At 53.2% G+C, this 20899-nt stretch overlaps 1 protein-coding gene across 5 annotated transcripts; it reads right to left on the reverse strand.

The window, feature by feature from the left end:
- Positions 1-56: 56 nt before the first annotated feature.
- SH2D5 (SH2 domain containing 5) lies at positions 57-12703 on the reverse strand. Of its 5 annotated transcripts, none has more exons than XM_073233340.1 (10): positions 12620-12703; positions 8590-8717; positions 8188-8271; positions 7656-7730; positions 6605-6751; positions 5174-5365; positions 4842-5013; positions 4418-4526; positions 3794-4057; positions 57-3222 (listed from the first exon to the last, which is right to left on the reverse strand). In XM_073233340.1, exons 2-10 carry the CDS (start codon positions 8674-8676, stop codon positions 2859-2861), a joined length of 1494 nt encoding a protein of 497 aa, XP_073089441.1. In that variant the 5' UTR covers positions 8677-8717; positions 12620-12703; the 3' UTR covers positions 57-2858. The 5 variants fall into 5 exon arrangements, with proteins under 5 accessions (XP_073089441.1, XP_073089438.1, XP_073089439.1 ...); XM_073233337.1 differs by having other exon boundaries at positions 71-3222; positions 5174-5422; XM_073233338.1 differs by having other exon boundaries at positions 74-3222; positions 5174-5422; positions 8188-8268.
- Positions 12704-20899: the final 8196 nt, after the last annotated feature.

A 20899-nucleotide genomic window follows, 5' to 3' on the forward strand; every position in this document is an offset into this window, starting at 1 on the left:
CTTCGGAGCCTCCTGCGGCCCCGCTCGCCGCTGCGGCGTTCACCGTTGCTGGGCAACGCCCGCGGCGTCACAGCCGGCGGCTCCCGGGGACGTCGGCGCGTTCTGGGGGCGCCGGGCCGCAGGGCGTCGCGTGGGACCGTCCCTTGGCCGGAGGCGGCCCACGCCAGGCGGTACACGCGCGTTCTGCTGTCTAAACATCACAGCTCGGGGTCGGAGAGGGCACGCGACTTGCCCTGCTGTCGGCGGGCCAGACTCCACCTGGGAGAGACACCGACGAGGGGCCGCCCGCGGGGCTCCAGACCTCCTGAGAACGGCAACAAGGACCTTGCCGCCCTTCATCCGCAGCTCCGACCTGACTCAGGGGAAGGCTGCCCGGAGCTTGTCATCGCCCCTGGGACAGGGCAGAGAGTCCTTCCAACGCCGCCGCTCGTTTTCTCTAAAACTCTAAACAACCAAACTAAACGAAAAGCTTTTGAGAGCCAACGTCTTGGCTGGAGAGGCTGCCCTGTCCACCTCCCGGCTCAGCACAAGTGCCTCCAGCCAGAACAGCGTCTGTCACGCCTCCTCTAGGCACAGAAACTGTCCTCTAAGTGCCAGGTGCGGTGATGGGCCCTGGGATACAAACTAGTCCCTGTCCTCCTGGTGCCCACAGGAGAGGAGACTGACACTGGAAACAAATATCCCACAAGCAAACTGCTGTTAATAAAGTGTAATTACAAAGGAAAGAACCAGTTCTATGGAATAAAACTAGGAAACCTCACCCAGTCCTCTGGGGGCTGGGGGCCTGAGGGCAGGCTTCCTGAGAGTGACAGGAGCTGAGATGGTAAGGCTCAGGAGCTCACCAGCAAAGGGAGAGAAAGAGGACAAGGACACCTGTTTGGGCTGTGTGAAGGTCCTGTGGCACATTGCGGGAGCAGAAGGAAAGCCCAAGTCACCAGAGAATAAGGACTTGAGGCTTTTTCCTACAGGAAATACCCACTGAACGTTTGAAGCAGAAGAGACATGATTTGAATAAATCCACCCACCAGATTCTTTCAGGACAGGCAGAGCCCCTGAGGACAAGATCTCTGTCTGGCTCACCAGGCAGCACAGCTGAAGATGTGACTGACAAAAACAGAACAAGCAAACTGGGCAAAGGCCTCCTTGCCTTCGTAAGAAAAGGTCTGTACTGGATGATCTGAAGAAATGCATTTTATTCGTTTCAAATCCACACAGTAAGAAGAGCTGGGCTACCCAGGTAGTGCTAGTTGGAACAAAGAGAAAACTGTCATCTATAATTAAGACACCGAGGCATCTGCACATGTGGGTCAAAAACCTTGCCCTATTTGTGGCACGATGAACGCTGTGTGGAGGAATGTTAACGTGTTTTGGGAACATTCCCGATACCTTGTCCACATGGATAATTTGCCCCACAAAACCCTTCCCTCATAGAGGTAAGCTTTGGTCTAAGTCTGGACCAGTCACCAGGTCTTCTTAAATATGCATCTCCAGGGCTGTAATCCTGGACAGCATATCACCACCAAACGCTTCTTCTTGCCAAGAAAATGTGAGGCTGTGGCCTCCTACTAGAGACCAGGGCTTTGCCCAGGACCCAGCTTTGCTCAGTGCAGAAATGGCCATAAGATGAGTCCTGGCTTCCCACTCACATTCAGTATAAAAACCATTGCTGCAGTTCTAGGGGAAAGAGCCCCCAAAGGAAGCTCCTCCTATCCCTTGTGATAAAACTGACAAGTTCCCCAGCCAAGACCCTTTCCTGGGCTGGGGGTTGTAAGCTGGAAACACCAGGCCTGGCCTGCCTAGGGTCCCCTGTCTCCCTCACCTGTTAGGGTGTCTCCCTTCTAACCTCTTTCCGGGGGGTTAGAAATCTCACTTTCAAGGCACTGAACGGTCACACCCCATTCTCAGATGGACAGGGCAGCCCCCAGACTCACAACTAGGCCTCCACCTCAGGAATACAAGTTTATCCAAAGTGGACTTGCTCCCTAACTTAATTCGGTAGATTCATGTCCATCTGCCAAGGTTACTTATAAAGGGGTCTGTCAGTCACAGCAGGGCCACGGCCTTAGACCTGAATCATTTCCCTGGACCCCACTCCCCACTGAGGCCAAGGCCCCTCACTTCAACTGACTGAAGCAGGCTCAGTGAGGTGGCCCCTTACAGGTATGGTCGGTACCACACTAAGCGAAATGCCGGAATCGGACAGCGTCTTCTCCCAAATGGCCAAGGGAAATGAGCGCGCGCGCGCGTGTGTTTGTGTCTTGGTGGCTCTCAGGGGTGTGGGGGTGGGGATGGAACAGGGGCATCCCTTCCAGGAAAGCAGGCATCACAACCCTGTGGTTCTGAGTGGAGACGAACTAGCCTTCTCGGCCCCGTCTGCTGGTGTTCTCTGTACACACGTTGTGTACACCTGCCATGGGCTTTGGGTGTCCTGGCTTCATCCACCCTACCCCTTCTGCACCCTCCTAACCCCCCCTCCTCAGAACTTGACTCCTTTCACCTCAGATGACGTGAGAAACAGTCTGTGTTCTGTCCGCTTGGAGGTGGCCCAACCCGTCGCCATGCCCACAAATTCCACTGCGTCCTCACTTTCCCTCATGGAGGTGTCTCAGCCCCAGTCTTCACCTCCCTCACATGCCTGGCGGCTTCAGTCAGGCACTCTGCAGACTCCCTAGGAGAGGGCTACACTTCCAGCACGAACAAACCTTCCTGGCCACCTCAGGAAGCTCCTCTCCAAGTAAAGTGAGGCCCAGAGACAAGCATCCAGTCGCCCAGCAAGTGAATGGAAGCCTGGAGCTCCACCTGCCCCTCCTGCGATGTGGGCCACATGTACCGTGAGAAGCCACTGGCCACCCCCAATCTCAGAGCTCCCCCCGCCCCGCCTGGCAGTGAAGTGATGGAAGACTGGTCCAAGGGGCAGTGGATGGAACTGGTGACCAGAGGGGTGGAAGAAGGGCAGAGAGGCCTGCAGAGGCCCCCGAGCCAGGGTGTGGAGGGGCCATGGGCATGGGACCCAGCCTGCTAGCCCAGGCCCTGAGGCTCTGCTTCGGACTTGGCATGGCCAAGGGGCCGGAGTGTCCGGGGGGGCCTGCCCTCCGGCCCGCTGTCCTGCTCCTCATAGCCGGGGTTCCGGCGGCCCATGTCGAGGGAGCAGAATAGGCTGCGCTCCGTCCCAGCGTGGTGCTCCACCAGGGCCTCCAGGCTGGGGAACTCAGCCAGCAGGTGCTGGGGAGGAAGGGGCTTCAGCTCCAGCTTCCCTTGCCCTGTGGCACCCACCACCCCCTCATGAGGCATCCCGCCCCACTTTGGAAAGGAGGAAATTCAAGCTCAGAGAGGTCACTGTCCTGCTCACCGCAGAACAAGACCCCGTTTCCTCTCCTCTGGCCAGACAGGACTGAGGCTTTCAGCTTGTTTGTAAGGGCACACATCTTGTCCCTGGTCAGGCCAAGACTCCACACCAGGAGACTCAAGAGGCTGTGTGAGCTTAGGCCAGACCCTACTCTCTCTGAGTCAGTTTCTTCCTCTGCTAAAAGATGCATTAAGGTGTGGGAACGCAGGACTTTTAAAAGCCTGGATTCCTATGGAAATGTAAGGCACGACCCTAGCCCAGGACCCCATTGGAGGAACCCTCTGAAAGCCCCGGCTGGAGAGGGCACTTCGGGGCCAATGACAAAGGAGCCTGACGGTGAGTTAGGTAAGGCGGCAGGAGGAGGAGGCCAAGAGGCTCAGGACCTCAGGTCTTGGAAGGGGGCGTGGCTTGAGGGCCAGGGGCGGGGCGGGCCGGCGGGACACTCACCTCCACGCAGTAGCGGCCCAGGTGGTTGCGGAAGACGTGGTGGGGGACCACGCCGCACTGTGTCCGCACCGACAGGCACCACTGGCCAGGGGCGCCAGGCTCAGGCCACAGCAGGAAGGCCCCAAGCACGTCTCTCCGCAGCAGAGCGAGGGCACTGGGTCTGGGAGGGCAGGGGGCGCTGAGGGCAGGCCCCCTATTCTGGACCCAGCCTCAGGCTGCCCCCCTGGCATTACGGAGACGCAGTGCCTGACCCAGGGTAGGCCCCTGAGGAAAGCACACTTTCAGACTTCCTTTCCAAAGGTTTCTAAGGGGTCCCTAATTGCTGACAACTTTAAGACCCAGTCAGGAGAGTATTTTAAGGAGCTGCTGCCTGTGACAGGCCAGGTGCTGAGGGCTTCACTGGGGTGACCTCACTTGATCCTCTCCACACACCTGCGGTGAAGGTCCTTTCATTGTCCCCACTTTACAGTTGAGAACACTGAGGCCCAGGGTGGTGAAGTCCCCGGCCTGAGGTCACCGAAGTCAGGGGTGCTCTGCCCTTGCACAGCAATATGCACCTGTCAGGGCCCTGGGGAGCCCATGGCCTAGTTCTCCACCCACCTGGCCAGGCCAAGCCCCTCCTACCTGGAGATGCCAGCAAAGGCCCAGATGTTCTCTGTCAGGCTGCCCTCGCTCTCCACCAGGCACCAGGGGCCACCAGCACCCTGGGGCCATGCCTCCCATGCTGCGGGAACTAAGGACCACCCAGGGGTCAGAAGGAGAGAGCCATGCCCTCCCTGCCCACCCCCACACTGTCTCCTGGCCAAGCCTCCCAGCAGGCTCCCATCCACGTCCCCCAAAAGATACACCACACACAGGCATACACCCACTCAGCCCCCACCAGGTAAAGCACAGCCTCAGCTATGCCATCTGCCCTGCGCCGTCCCAGGCATGCAGGCCCAGGGCCCACCCAGGTGAACTCCCCGGCACAGCCTTGGAGAAACGGGCCTCAGGCCCACCCTCTCATACCCACACGGGCGCCCACAGGCCCACCCCAGCTGCAACTCACAGGCCTCCCGAGCGGACAGCTGCAGCTGGGCCTCATAGGTGCAGCCGCGGTAGGCCCCAGAGCGGATCACCTTGCTGCGAATGGCCTTCTTGCGCACCAGTGTGGGTGAGCAGTAGGGATTCCCCAGGCGGGCATGGCGAACGCCCCCACGGCCTGCCAACTCTGGCAGCTCCTTTTAGGGCACCAAAAAGGGTCCATAGGCAGCCTCAGACCCAGCTGTGTGAGGTCAGATGAAGCCCCCTCCCACTGAAGTCCGGCATCCCCACATGACCTGCACACCCTCACCCAGTTCCCCTGTCCACTGCCCACTCCCAGGCCAGGGTGCTGCATACCCCACTGCCCAGAGGCCCCTCCGCTGGCAGTCGCCGGAAGGAGACCAGTGCATGAACGTTCTGTGAGAGCTGATCACGGCTGAAGGGCTCCCATACTAGGCCAGGGGGGCCCCCTGGGCTGGACAGTGGCTTCAGGGGCACATCCTCTGTAGGACCGAGGCAGGACTCAGGTTGCGCCCGCTCATCAGGGTGCTGTAAGAGGTAAGCAAGCTGGAAGGAGCGGCAGAGTAGCAGGTGCAGGATCTGGACCTGGGTGGGGAGGAGAGTGGGCTCAGTTTCTAGGGAAATCTTTAGGCATCAACCCACTCACCATTTGGTGTATGCAGCCCCTTGACTTGGGCTGTTCTTCCCCATTCCTCCTTGGAAAACTCCTACTTATCCCTCAAAACCTCACCACCATGCAGCCTCCCCTACCAGCTTCCTTTACTCATTAATAATGACTGAGCATCTGCTTTATTCCAGGCACTGAGCTTGGAGCTGGGAATACACAGGCTGAATGCAATCCTACCCCACCCCCCACCCTGTACACTGTCTCCATCCTCTTAGAGGAGGATCTAAAAGCCCAGGTCCTGAGTCACAGAAGCTGGGATCCAATCCTGTTACCTAGGAGCTGCTTGGTGACTCTGGGCAGAATATGGCCCTCTGGGCTTTGGTTTCCTCATCCCCACCTCCCTGTGCTCCTTTAATGGAATGGAGCACAGAAAGGCCCCAGGGTAGGCCCAGCTCTCTGGGGCCAGCACATTCTACCTGACACACACACATCCAGCCCAACACAGAACCGTGCGCTCTGGAAGATCAAGGGCCGTGTCTCAGCCACCTGCTACTCCAGTAGCCAACACAGGACTTGACATACAGGGGTGACAGCAAATGCTTGCTGGACAGAACCAAACCCAGCCTCAGCTTGCCAAGTGGTTGGCTGCCAAGGCTGTGGTTCATGGCCGTCATACTGGCTTTGACTTGGGGTATCTTCCTGCCCACCCAATACTCCATGGGGCCAAGCACCACCACAGTTCAAGACCTGGACCCAGGCTCTGTTCTTAAAGAATTCCAGTGTCTGTCATTAGGGACAGACCAAGATAGAGTACATGTGTCAGGACTCCAAAAGGAAGCAGAGGCCTAGAGGACTCAAGATGGGCTTCTAAGACACTTGAGCTAAGCTTCGAAGGGCAAGCTGGAGGTGTACCAGGATGAGAAGGGAAACAATTCTGGGCAGAGGGCAGCAGGAGCAATGTGGAGACCACTGACTTGCTTTTGAGGAGTCCTCAGTGGGCAGAGCCACAGGAGCCGATGTGGCCAAGGGTGCATGCCTGGAGGGGCCCAGATACCTTTAGCTAAGGCCCACAAGGCCTTGGTCCCTGGAACACCTGCTGATGCACAGCACACCCCTAACCCAGCCTCAGTGGAGGTCCCCATGCCCTGGGCTCCAGATACCTCTCCAGGTTGGCTGCCCATGAAGAGGTGGCAGAACAGCTTGCTGGCTGGGCTCTGGGGGTTCCGGGCCATGAAGGCAAACTGGCAGTCAGCTGGGCACCAGGTGGAGTAGAGTATGCGCCTCAGGGCGTGAGCCATCAGGAGTGCCTGGGGAGGCAGCAGGCCTGAGGGCTTCCAGCAGACCCCCCAGCTGGCCTGCGGCTGCCAGCCCTCCCAAGTCCGCTCAGCAGACTACGCCCAGCTTAGGCCCACCCGGCTCCTGAGGGACAGAACTCTTCCCTCCTTCCGGACCTGTCCAAACCCCACTTCAAATCACAACCCTCATCCTTCCTATGGCCCCTGGGCTTGGACCGCTGGCTCCCCACTCCTGGCAGACGTCCACCAGCTGGGACTGACACATCCTCGTTAGGGAACTGGGGGCCACTCACACTCCTGTGACCTGGGCGGGTGAGTACACTCTAAGCTCTCTTGTAGCAAGTGTTAAGTGGGCGTAGACCCCTCTGATGGGGTTTGTTTGTGAGGGGCAATGAGACTTCATGCCCGTGGCCCAGGACCTGACCCCAGGGCCTCCGATGCACAGCTCCGGGACAGCCTTTGCACCACAGTCTTAGGTGAGTGGCGCCCGGAGTTGTGAGGCGCACGGCCCAGCGTGAGGTTCATGTTGCGCAGACGCTGGCTTCCCCAGGAGGAGGACAGGTGGAGGAGCAGCAATTCCCAGTGGCCTCCAGCCTGAGTCCAGCTGCTGCTCCACAGGCATGGGAGGCTGGCCGCAGCCCAGGCACCGGCGAAAACTTCACGAGGCTGGATGGTCCTGATGCTCAGGCCAGGACGAGGCCCCTAGAGACCTTAGAGGGCCAGCGGCGGGGTGCACAGAGGAGAAACTGTTGCCTGAACGTGCCTTGGGGGCCCTTGGAGAAAGGCTGTCCCCAGCCCCAGAGCAGGCCAGGGAAGCTCCAGGGGCTGTTCAGGGCCCAGTGGGAGGCAAGTGTGTCCTGAGGGAGTCGGACACCTGTCCAGTCCAGGCCTCACCTTCCCCCCCACGGGCTCCTACCTCACCCTCCCCGCTGTAGATCTTGAGGCCCTGAAGGCTGAATTTCAGGATGACGGCCCGGCGTCGGGGAGAGTCCTGGGTGGGAAAGAGTTGGTGGGGGCAGGATTACCCCCCAGGTCCACCCTCACCCAGCCTCAGCACCAGTCACCACACGCCGGTCAGCCAGCTCCACACACCTGCCAGGGGGCTGAGCCCTAGACTGTGGACCCCAGCCCTGGAGCCGGGGAGGCGTGGCTGGCTCCTGCAGACTGCCCCACAGCAGGGGTCATAGCTGGCTGCGTTGTGACCATGCCCAACATCTCCCACCTGTGGTTTCCACCCAGAAGCACAGGCCACGACCGCCCAGGGGAAGGGGCTCCCTGGGCATAGGGGGCGTGGCTCCAGGAGCCTGGATGTGGGCCTCAGCCCCACGCTCTGTCTCAGTGACTGTGGGGTGAGGAGGATCAGATGGTTGCAGGGGCCATTCTCAGCCTAACCTTCCAAGGCTGCGGACTCCACCAGAGCTGTGCCCTCCCCAGCTCCCCGGCCCTACCTTCAGTGCCCACAGCTGCTGCTGCACCAGCCACACGCTCTCCTGGGTGTCCAGGTCATCCACGGGGAAAGAGCCCACATACTGCTTGGGGGTGGGTTGGGGTGGGAGGAAGGCAGGGGAGTCAGGCCCATGGCTCCTGATCCCCAACTTCCAAATTCCCCCCCACCAGACACACACTCTGCTTTGTCAAGTAGATGAGCGCTGGACTCGGGAATCCTGGTTCTACTCCTTTCCCTGCAGGTGACTTGGTCAAGCCACCCAGCTCCCCTGAGACTCCAGCTCCCATCTGCGCATGCATGCACATTCCAGAGCCTGGGGCATGGAAATAGGTGCCCCCCATAGCTCCTGCCTACTCCCTAGGAACCACCCACCAGAGCACATCCATGGGGTGGCCTCACCCACCTGGGCAAATTTGGTGATGCACCTGGGCCGGTGAGGGGCAGGGCCACAGTCAGAGGCCCTCCGGCCCCGGGCCCCAGCCTTCTGCATGGTCCCCAGTGTGCCCAGCTTCAAGTTCCCTGGGACAGAAGCTGCAAAGGCCAGTGAGAAGGTGAATCCCAGGCGGGCGAGCTACATGAGAGCTCACCATGAGAGGTGAGCTCCTTCCTGCAACAGATCCTCATTGAGCGCTTGCTGTGTGCCAGGCTGTGTCCTGAGCACAAGGCACACACAGCCCTGAGCAAAATGACAAACTCTCTCCAGTCCTCACATAACCAACATTCTTGCTGGGGAGGAAGACGTTAAACTACATGTTAAGATATGAAATATGCTGGATGGTGATAAAGCAGAAAGGAAATGAAATGCAGGTTGGGTGATGCAGCTGGGAAGATCTCGGTAGGAGGGAGGTTTGGGGGAAGGAAGAGGTGTGGCAGCCACGCCCTGGATCAAACACTGCCACCTCTAGCTCTGGCCCGGGTGGGGTTATAGACATGGAACCAGCTTACAGTTCACCAAAGTGCCAGGATTAAGGGGGGCAGCCTAGGAAGACCCTGCCCGAGAGGAGGGGTGTGTCTGCAGAAGCATGAGGAAGGAAAGCTCTGGGGCCTCAGGTGGACCTTATGGAACATCAGGGGGAGCCAGGCGGGGATCTGCCTTAATAGCACACGAAGGGAATTTAGGTTCTGCCCTTGGGCAGAGGGGAGCTACAGCAGATTCCAGGGCAGGCGCTCTGTAGTCTTTGGGGGTGCCCATAGACTGGCCATAGAGCCGGGTACTCAGAGCTGATGAGGCCGGGGAACTGCTTCCCAAGCCCCTGGCTCACTTGGCAGGCCTGACTCCATCCCCTGCCTGAAGCCCCAGCTCTAGCCAGGCAGTGTGCTGGTGCCAGTCGGAACAAAGGGAAGGTGGACGATTGTCGCCAGGGCACTGGGGGTCCCCCTTCCAGCCCAGCCCAGGCTCTGGACTTTCCTGGGGCCTTCCTCCCTGACCCACCAGTGAAGGAGAGGAGGCTGCTCCCCTTTCTAGACAGCCCTCAAGGGCAGGGGGAGCGCTTACTCCCTATTAGAGCTCAGGACCAGAGCGGGTGCTCAACAGCATCATGAGAAAGAAAGGCTCACATCCTCTGCTGGGTCCCCAAAGTCCCTCAGTCTTTCTGGGGGCCAGTTTAGACCCTCACCTCCGTCTCCTGTCATGGATGGCTCTGTCTCACCAGGCTACTCATAGTCACTGCACTTGGGATCAGAGAGACTTGGGTCCGGATTCTGTGTGACTGTGGGCAAGCTGCCTCATGTCTCTGAGCCTCCATTCCTCACCCCCAAACCTGGGATAATGTAAGGAGTCCATGAGAACTGCAGGGAGGGGCAGGCACCCAGCACGGTGCCAGAGTGATGCTCAAGTCAGACCTCACAGGGAATGGGGGACCCCCAAAGCCTGCTGTCCGGGAGGGAGCAGGGAGGACAGAGAGGTCTGGCCACTTCCAGTGCCCTCGGAGCGCCAGGCCAAGCCTCATAGAGACCGGCATCTGGGAGGGCGAGGCAGAAGGGGAGGCCTACCTGGGGGCCATGATTCCTGCGGGAGACGGCAGGAAATGGGTGTGTCCCGGGCATGCCCTGGAGGACGGTGTGCGTGCTTCAGAACTGACACTCTCAGTGTCAAGGGCCCAGAACAGCTCCTGCCTCTGCCTGCCCGTGACCCTCAGTCCTGGGCTCAGGCCAGGGCGGGGGCACCGGCAGCAATCCACTCCTTTGGGGACCAGCCAGCACAGGAAGAGCCAGAAAACAAAGGCCACACGGGCCCCTGAAGCCTCCCTGGTTCCTCCCTCCTGTACCCGCTCTCTCCTGCTTTCCTGGGCCCTCACACCCCTCCACTTTTTGACCCTGGTCATTTTACACATCATGTCCTTTACCTATTGTTTGTTTTTTGTTTAAATAAAGCAAACTTAGGTGAGTAACTGGCACAAAGTTGTTGCTGCAGGTACAGAGAGGGGGCTTCCAGTGAGCTCACGTTTTAACTCCCATCACATCCTAGGCTGGGACCCTGCACCCACAGGCGGTGGGGAACAGCAGAGGCCAAGACCAAAGCACAGCGGGCCGAAAGGGAGCGAGGGAAAGGCAGCCAACCACGGGGAAGCAGAGACAGGAGAGAAGGAGGGGAGGCGGCCTGAGCGGCGGGAGCATAAGACGGGAGGGAGCCCCGTGCACACACCGCGCCCACACACGCCGAGACAGCCTAGTCCAGGTCTGCAGCCGGCCTCCTCCCTCCAGATCCAGGGCTGCAGCTTTCTTGGGCACACCCCAGGGTCCTGCTGCGGGGTGGGGGCAGGGAGGCCACAGGCCCTCTACAGGGCCCCTCCCCGACCACCAGCACCTGATGCATCCCCATGCCCCGAGGTTTCTCCCTTCTTCCCTTTTCCTCACTTTCCCTCCCGATCTTGAGGAATACAGCGCATCTCAGCCCCAGGCCCTGGGCTGGGACCTGTCAGACCAGGCAGGGTATCAGGCTCACCGTAGCCCTGGAAGAAACAGGCCTGCTTGCCCATTCCAGCCATAAACACCCACTTATCTCTTTGGACCAGAGCTTTTTTTCTGAGGTTTTACACAGCTGGCAGGCCCAGAACTTTCCTAAGGGGACACGTTTGGAATGAGGCTGAGGCTCTTGCTCTTCTGAGGTTTTCCAGGCAGCTCTGCTTAAAGACAGGGTACTGGATGGGCTCACTTGACTCAAGGGTCAAGAACAGAGCCCTCTGCTGCACTCTGCCATAGTTGAGCCACAGGGAGGATCCACCTTTATAGCATCCTGGGGGACCACTCAGCCTTCAGGCTTTGGCCAGCAAAGGGTGGCTCAGGGGAGTGAAGTCACTTGTCCAAGGTCACACAGCCTAGGTGGGGAGCAGGGAAGCAAACCTGGGTCTCTAAGGCTCTTCCCCAGGCCAGGGCCATGCCCTTCTACTAAGACTCCCTTCCCTCAGGTAAGCAGGGTGTCCACCTTTGGAGTTTCTTGGGTCCCAGCCTATTCAGGTGCCCAGAACACCTGGGTGCTGAGGGCTGAACCAATCAGCAAAACAACTGCTTCCTCTGGCTGCCTTCCAAGCCAGATGGTCTGGGGAGGCCGGAACAGCCTGGTGGTCACCTGCTTGCCCTCCACTGCCTGTGGCCTGCACATAAGAGCCGCTCTACCTCGACACACCCCCTCTGCCAAGCCCACCTGCCCTAGGCCACAGGGTGGGTGGAGATTGGACCACACAGCCAGGGGGGGCATGATCAAGTTCCTGGATTGTGGGGTCCACAAAGTTGGCTAATGTGACCTTGGGCAAGTCACTTAGCCTCCATTTCCTCAACTGTAAAGTGGGCATCGCACCAGCAACTACCTTCTGGGGCTGTTCATTTATCTGTTTCTCCTGAGAATATTTCCAAGTGCGACTATGGACCATGTGAACAAAACAAAGTCCCAGCCCTTGTGGAGCCACACCAGAAGACCACATTTCCGGGCGTCAGGGATTTGGAGAAAAATACAGTAGCGTGAGGAGGATATGAGTTGCGTGGGTAGTGGGGGCGTATCTAATGCAGGGAGGTCCAGGCCGGCCTCTCCAGACGACACTGAGTGGGAAGTGCTGTTTTCAGGATTAAGTGGGGCCAAGGCCACTTAGGTTCAGGGCCAGTGCCCGGGCGGTACAGAGTGCTCCGTGGCGTGGGCTATTACTCCCGCATTTCCTGTAATTCTGGGGAACGCTGGAGGGCTTTCAGCTGACAGTCCCCGGCCCGGGCCAGAGACACTCCCTGGACCAAACCAGGGGCGAGCGGCAGGCAGGCTTTGGCGGAGGGACGGTGGAGGTGATGGATGGTGATAGTGATGGTGACAGAGGGAAGGGACCGACGGGCGAGGCCCTCCCCATCCGAGACCTCCCCCCGCTCCATTAAATGCGCCTGGGGACCGAGCCCGGCTCCCGCAGATCCGCGAGCCGCAGCCGCTGCTCGGCGCCCCGGCGCTCACTCACCGCGGCAGCAGCTTCTCCAGCCTCGTCGCTACAGCTCCGCGCCGCGACCCTGGCGCAGCCGCGCCGATTCCACCTCCCACCCCGCCCCGCCCCGCCCCGCCGCCCCAGCCCCCGCGCCCCCCCACATGGCCGCGGGAACCAGCACGGAATCACCTGGCGGCGGCGCCCGGCCTTCGCCCACCAATCGGCGCCCGCGGAGCAGCTGCCCTGGGCTGCGCCGCCCAATCGGCGGCCGCGAAGACCTGGCACCTCCCCCGCCCTCTCGCGGCCCGGCGCCACGCCCCGAAGGGCAGGAGGCACGGCCCCCACCCGCCTGCCGGGCGGGGACCCTGAGCGCCCTGGGCCCCGCTGACGATCCCCCCCTCGGTGAGCCCTTCGCATCCCGCCGCCTAACTAGCTCCTCCTCGTTACGCAGGCGGTGTCTCCAGCACCTCCTCCTCCGAGACGCCTTCCCTGACCGCCCGTGACTCCTCCACCCCTGCAGAGCCCTCGCGACTCCTGCTGGTCACCCCGCTCCTCTTACAACAGTGCGGGTGGATTAGGCGGGGCCTCCGCCCCTGTGCGCAGGACGGAGCCTGGTTCATAGTAGGCGTTCGGTGGTGGGTGTCCTTACGGGTGAATGAACGCGCCCAGGCCCCGGCCTCAGCGGGAACCAAGCCAGCCTCACCCTTCCTACCCGGACCCTCAGGTGGCAGGGGCGAGGGCATGCCGCCCATCCTCTTCCTCACCGTCTTCCCTCCGGGCCGTTCTCCCACCGTCTTCCCTCCGGGCCGTTCTCCCACAAGGATTGACCGGGCCCGACCAGCTCAGGGCCCGCACGGAAAAGCCGCGGCATGAACTCTGGTCACTGCGCCCTGGACTTGACCCTGTCCTTCGGGTTACACGGAAATTCACTTAGATGGGGGAAAACTGGTGAGCAATCCAGACAGAAGTGTCAGCCACGGCTTTGAGCTGGAGAGCACTTTTGTTCCCATCAGGCCAAGCACCCGTGTAGGTGCAAAGAAATAGGTAACTAACCTCTTTCAGCCCAGCCTTTGGTGTGTATTAAACCTGAATTCTGCAGAAACACCAGAAACTGCCCATGCACCACACCTCAAAAAAGCCAGGACGCAGGGGCTCAAGTCCAGTGGGGGAGCAAAGGCTGCACCCCAGAAAGTGAGCACCCTTTCAGAGGTGGGCACAGCAGAGAGAAACTTGGCTTGGGTCTGAGGGTCTCAGGGGAGTTCTGGGTGGAGAACTGTGTACCGGGCATTCCTCTTCTCTCCCCAGAGCATCTGGATGCCCTATCTGGAGACAGCAGTGGCATGTAATGGTTAGAGGCTTGGTCCCAAACCTGGGACCAACCTACTTTATCTTTCTAGATGTGGGACTTAGGGCAAACACCGTAATCATTTCAGCCCATTCGTGCCTCATCTGTAATTGTTAGTAGTGCCTGACTCAGGGACATGAGGATTCTGGTGAGTTAATGTGGGTGAAGTGTTTGGCACAGATCCTGACCCATGGTAAGTGAAGAGCTCAGTAAATATTAGCTGGTATTAGGCTTTGCTTTCTTCTTGAGTTTCTTTTGTATATGGTTGAATGCAAGTGTTTATTGAGTTCCACATGTAAGTGCTCTGGGTAACCCTTCACTGAGGCCATGTGACAGCATTGAGTCCAGTGATGAGAAGGATCTAGATGGTGTACAAGTTGGTCCTGCTTTCCAAAAATCCCTGTTTGTGAAACTCCAGGTTAATTCTTACCAGCTTTCTGGAAAAGTAAATTTTAAATGGAGGACCTGCCAGTTACTAGATTCATAGTTCCCATTTGAGACTATTTAGAGAAAAAACACAAGCTACAACTGTATTTACTACTGGCTCTCAGTTTCTGGTGCGTACAATTTAAAAAACAGTGACAGGAATTTGTTTCAGGTCAAAATGAAAAAAGATCAGGGAATTAAATTCAGATAGTGAAATAGACCCAGAGGGAGAATTCCACCTTATAAATCTTTCACAAGGACAGAGGATCAAGATTTTCATGGCAGGCACTGGGTTAGGTCCCAAGGATACATAGATTTACAATAAAACACACAAAAACACCACAAAAAACAGATCTGGAAAGATGAATGTGTAAAAGATGTATGCGACATTGACTCTTGACTCCTGAACACCAATGATCCCCTTTTTATTGGTCTCTATGTCCACTCAGGAATACAGTGTTTCAAAGCCAAATGCATTTATACATTTGAAGTTCATTCCTTCATTTTTATTTATGTATCAGATTAATGTAACTGGCCATCTGAGCTAGTCCCTTCAGCAAATTCAGTTGATCTAAGGTCACTAAATGCCCAGAAACTCCAAGCTTCTACCTCCAAACGCAGTTTTTATTAAAGAAGCAAACTTAAGTGGGTGTCAGCCAGCATCTGGGCAAGCCAACCTAGTTCCACTTAGGACTGCTGCACAAAGTGGCCATCAACTGCATCTATATCTGCCCCATGTATCTAATTCTACATTCATGACAACCCAGCTCTCAGGAGCTGTCAGGTGTGGAACTTGAACCATTGGATTAATGGCTCACTTTTGCAGGAAGCCCAAAGTATTAAGCAGGGGAAGAAATGGCAAAAAAGGTGAGCTAGGGTGGTGGGGTCATGATACCTGGAACTGTTAGGGCACACGGCCATGACCTGGTATTTCCTGATGAGTCAGTTGACAGTTACTAAACCACACAGGCGTGAACTTGCTCCCACAATCTTCCCTTTTCTCTGAAATCTCAGAATCTGGAGATTGCCAGTTGAATGTGAGTGGGAATTAACATCACATCATTTCAAATCCAGTCTCCAACAACAGGACTGAAAACTGGAGCCGAGTTGGTGAGCCTGCAACAGCATCTCATCCATGTTTTTTTTTTTCTTTTTGATAGGTTGTTCTTTATTTCTAAGAAATGGATTACATTATACACCATACATCATGTAATTTACTTATACTTTTTACCTAGTAATATATATCATGGACATTCAGGTTAATATATAGTTCTTTCTCTTTCTCTTTTTGTATAGCCATGTAATATTCCAGAGACTGGCAGTACAAAAATTAGTAACTTTCCCAGTGATGGACGTTCAGTAGCATGGTCTTCTAAAACTGTAAAAGCGTTTTTGTTTTGCAGCATGTGCTTCCATCTGTTTCCTCACTAGTATCTCCCGTGTTATTTTCAACCTGGAGCACCATGATTCTGTTCTCTCAGGTGTGTCCTCATGGCTGTTCCTGCAACTTACCCCCCATATGGCACCCCCCCAAGTAGCCTTGAACAGAAATTTAAAAATTCTAAGACGTTTTATGGGCTGTATTGTTCCCTTCTCTAATATGTTGCAGTCCTAACCCCCAGTACCTCAGAATGTAACCTGTGTTTGTAACTATGGTTGGTAGAGGTAATTAAATTGAGGTCATTAGGGTGGGCCCTAATCCGATATGATCGGTCCTTATAAGGTGAAGTTTGGATACATACAGAGGGAAGATGATGTAGACACAGGAAGATGGCTGTCCACAAGCGAAGGAGTGTTCTGGAAATCTTTTCCTTGGACTTCCAAGGAATTAACCCTGATGACACCTTGGACTTTTAGACTCCAAAACTGTGAGAGAATAACCTGTTTGCCACCCAGTCTGTGGTAATTTTTTAAGCAGCCCGAACAGACTAATTAATAATAACGATTGAGCTAAGATTGCTCTCCAATCCATTCAAGAGGCAAGCCACAACACTCTATGGCCAGATTCCTCTTCCTGGTGTATTCTGGGTGGCAAAAAATGTGGAGGATACAGGGTCAGAAAAATGTTACCTACTTCAACTCTTTTCCACTTGAGAATCAGGAGGTTAAGTGACTTGCCTGAGGTTGCACTGTTAGTTCCAAAGGGGACAGACTGCGGGCACCTGGCCCACCCTCTCACAGGGTACTGCTTCTCAAGTTTGAGAGCGCATGGGCACTTCTGCTGGTGCTTGATTTCTAAGACATTTTGTTATTAACTCTTGTTTCAGTATCACTGCAAACATGATGGCACCCCCTCTCCATACACTCTGGAATAAAACAGGTGCCCCAGAAATATGTATTGTGTCTATCTGGTTACCATTTGAGAAGCGGGGACACGAGGAATGGCTCACAGTTCCTCCCCAACTGAAAAGTACAGGTCTAAAGAGGACAGCCTCCCAGGAACACCTGTTAGAGACTGTTGACAGACAAAACAGGAGTCTAGAGATGCATTTCAGAAAGAGGGCAGGTAGTATGAAATACTATTGAAAATAATACCTATGCTGAAAAATCTAAGCTAGTAAATATGTAATGGAGATTTAAAAAAATTGCACATCGAGTGGTGACCCCAGCTTAGAAGAGACATCTCTTGCCCACCTGGCTCATCTTTCCTGTATCCCTTGCAACTGAAACTCAAAGCTGTGTACATTTCTCCCCCTCTTGCTCATCTTTTAACAAGGAAGCTCCTAGCAGTTTAAAACTGATTTTAAAATGTATTTTTCAAAAACCACCTGCTAACCTTACCCATCAATCTTACACTATGGCCCTCCCGTAACCTGTTGCCATGTTGCTGCCTGAGCTGTCGATGTGCAAATCTGCTAAGGTGCCGAGGAAAGGTGATTGCTCGTTAAGTCTACCAAGCAAGCCTGGGTGCATGTCTAACTCCATCACTTGTTACATGTTTAATTTAGGGAAAATGAGCTCGATATATTTGCTTCTGAAATCTGGGGACCATTTTACATCTTTGAAAATTTATTTGTGGAGATTTAAAATAGTGACTTCCTAGCAGTAGGAAACTACAACAAATGGTATTTAAACAAAACTGAACTGCTACGAAATTCAACGTTCACTTACTAAAACAAAAAGCCTTTCCTAAAATTTTAAAATGCCTTAGTGCTACTTTAGTGCACAAGGTTTTATTTTTCTGATAACTTGATAATCTCACATTACCTTTGGGTGGTTATTTAAAAAAACAAAAACAAAAACACAAGGATTGTGGATTTGAATTCCTTTATTTTACAGACGAGGAAACCAAGGCTGAGATTCCGTGTGTCCCAGATGGATCACAGGCTGGTAAGTGACATGACCTCCCGGGACCAGTGTGCAGCAGCACAACAGCGATAGATGTTAGGATATTCGGCTGAGAGATGTACTCTGACCACAGCAAGCAAGTTCCATTTGGATTGATGAAAATTTCTTATTCTACATACTGCATTAGCTAGTTAGGTTACACAAGTAACATCGGGGATTAGGTTTCACATGAGAATCTCACCAGAGCAACAGTTCTTCAGCACTTAAATGGATGAGCAAATATGTTACGCAATGCTATGGGTTTAGAAAGAGTATCTGTTGGTATTTGGCAAACAAAGCAGACAGAGAGGGCAGAAGAGACTAGATGAGTAAGGTTTCTTTCAGAATCATGAATGTAAGAGCAAGGATTTCTAATATTCCAGCTCATGATTACTAAGCAGAAATCATGTCCAAAAAATTCAATTGTCAGACAATCCCTATTCTGTAATTTCTCCTGGTAGGCCTCATGGAGTATAAGTTTACAGTTTGGAGTTAGAAAGAAAGCTGTTCACGTAGCAACATAAACATTCTGATAGATGCTGTGGTTCCTGAAGGAAAAGCTCCCCCAAATATCAGCATCCTGTAAACTGGAAGAATGTGCCTGTTTTAAGTAAATTGTGAGGAAACCAGAAAGTGTCCCATGGCTAGGAGTTGAGAGTGACTAGTGTCCTAAGCCAGCAAACTCAGGGCAGCCTAGGTAACAATGCCTGTTAATCCAACATCTGATCCTAATAGATCTTACCAAACTTCTTAAAACAGAAGCCACACATCTTACTACGCTGATGGACAGTGTCTGCAATGGGGTGTGTGTGGGACTTGATAATATGGGTGAATGCAGTAACCACAATGCTGCTCATGTGAAACCTTTGTAAGATTATGTATCAATGATACCTTAATAAAAAAAAAAGCCACACTCATATTAGCAAACAATAATTTCATATTATTTCCAAATCCTCTGTACTCTTGAGTTCTTGCTTCCCTATGAATAGAACATGGAGTCATTGGGCTATAGGGTGAGAGTTCAGAAACCTGAGAAATTGCCAAGGGGAGTCAACCAGCAGAACTAGAGGCAGCCCTGCATTCAGAATGCCTGGGTTTAATTCTGGCTTTGCCACTTAACTATGACCTGGGGCAAGTTTCTGAACCTCACTCTGTACACTGCAGTTTTCCTTTCTGTAAAATGGGGATAATAAACAATGGCCATCTCATAGGGTTGCTGGGATTAAACAAGATAATAAATGTAGAGTCTGAGATGTAGAAGAAATTTAATTAGTGTTAAATATTATTGTCACTATATTATTTAAGTAATAGGTCAAACATATAACTACACTTTATCAAACATACTCAAGGCAACAGAGAAAGATCTTTTTGCTAAGCAAAGATTTAATAGCAAATAGTGTTTATTACACATTTATATATAATACCCAAAGATAGGGACTTGCAATTTTTGAGGAAAATGGCTTGAGAAGGTGCCTTTTGAAGCCTTTGACATACCAGTTGTTGGCAATTGGGAACAGTTACAATGATGCTAATAAATTTAATCAAGGGTAGAAAATTTTTCCAACAGAAAAGCTACTGAAGAATCTTGTGGAGAATGACAGAAGGAAAGAACGTAGTAATAAAGATGGCAGAGATTAGTTTCTTGAAAAGGAAAACTCAACACAGCCAAGGGATACTGTTTAGAGCTCAAATGACATCTAAGCATTTTCTGATTTAGCTGTTCCTCAGCCAAGCTGGACAGTTTGGTTCTTCAGCTTCAGCTCTGCAGAATTTGAGTGACCATCGTTTTACCATGAAAATGCAAAAGCAACTCCAAATGCTGGGAAGTCATGTCAACCAGAATCTCTAGGTTCTAGTTAAGAGCAACTTAATAATGGTCTTTTTCTAATTCTAAACTGAATTTTCATGGATAAAATTAGGATTTTTACTAAACCCAAAGAGAAATAAAGTGATTAACATGATTTAATGTTATGAATCATGTGATGACCACGGTTCTGAATATAGGACACCTTAACTACAATCCAAAGTTTCTCTTAGTTGGTTAAATACAGCAGTTCATGGATATGGCTGGCTTAACCTCTTGCTCTTGACTTATCAGGACAGCACAAGAGTTATCTCAGCCTAATCAAGAACAATTTCATAGCTTCTTTATAAAAATAGGTTAGTTAGCAAACCTAGACTAGGGGCTCACAACATTTGTAAAAGAGGAATGACGGAAAAAATGTCAAGGTATTGGCATATTACCTAGCTTGTTTTCACTTAATTTTCCTGTTACTATACCCAAAAGACCTTATTAAAACATTTATCTGTTTTCCAAGATTGGTACGGGACCAGGCTTCCTTTAAGCCCATGTGGATGACTAAGATTGGGTTCTATCTGTACTGAATGCTTTTGTTGTATCACTAAGGAAAATGTCTACAAGCTTCTCTTCAATGGTATCTCTTCTCATTTTATAGGTTAAGAGGCCAGCAATCTCTCCCCCAACACTCTGAGATTCATTTATCAAAGGTAGCGGGTAAGTAATGCAACTGAGAGCTCACTAAGCTGTAGCAGAGAGTACTGCAGCCATAACTTGCTGGGGATTACCTCTGGGGTTTGCTGCTTTCCTTTCTGTAACATGAAAGTAAAAATTGTGTTCTGTTCCTTCAGAATGCCTGCAAGGGAAAAAGACCAAATTCCTTTATCTCAGTGCAAGTAAAATGCAGTTCTCTGACAGCTAGGGATTTAACTGCAAGAGTGCAATGGCCCTCCTGTCTTTTCCCTTTACATGCTGCTGAAGCAAGGACAATTCTGTCCTTCCCTGAACTCTGTGAAGTCAACAGAATGTCAGCTGGAAGGGACCTTAAATGATCTTGTTTAAACCTCCAACCCAACACTGTAGCACCTGACATACAATACAACCACCAGGTGACTGTTCAGGAAATCTTTTTAAAGGCAGTATCATAAAACAAAGAAACCAATCAAATCCTTCCAGTCTTGATTCCATAAGAGTAAAGAATTCTTATCACAGATACCTAACATCCATTATTATTTAATAAGAATAATTAATACCTAACAAATAGAATTATAGAAATTAGAATTACTTTCTCTAGAATTAGGTCTCTATAGTGTATCAATGCCTTTGCAGTGCTGTAATTTTTCCAAGTCCAAGGATATATTTGAACATTATAAACATAAAAAACTGGAATCCATGACCATTAAAATCAGTCTTAATAAAA

Source organism: Manis javanica, chromosome 4, assembly GCF_040802235.1.
Source record: "Manis javanica isolate MJ-LG chromosome 4, MJ_LKY, whole genome shotgun sequence".
NCBI lineage: Eukaryota > Metazoa > Chordata > Mammalia > Pholidota > Manidae > Manis > Manis javanica.

What these genes read in the sequence shown, in the direction of transcription:
- SH2D5 (XM_073233337.1), bottom strand. Translation starts at nt 8,676, where the DNA reads ATGCAGAAGGCTGGGGCCCGGGGCCGGAGGGCCTCTGACTGTGGCCCT. An exon ending in TGGGCAGCCAACCTGGAGAG is followed by an intron (nt 5,423 to 6,604) that starts GTATCTGGAGCC and finishes CTCCCCACCCAG; the next exon opens with GTCCAGATCCTGCACCTGCT. An exon ending in TGGGCCGCTACTGCGTGGAG is followed by an intron (nt 3,223 to 3,793) that starts GTGAGTGTCCCG and finishes CTTCCTCCCCAG; the next exon opens with CACCTGCTGGCTGAGTTCCC.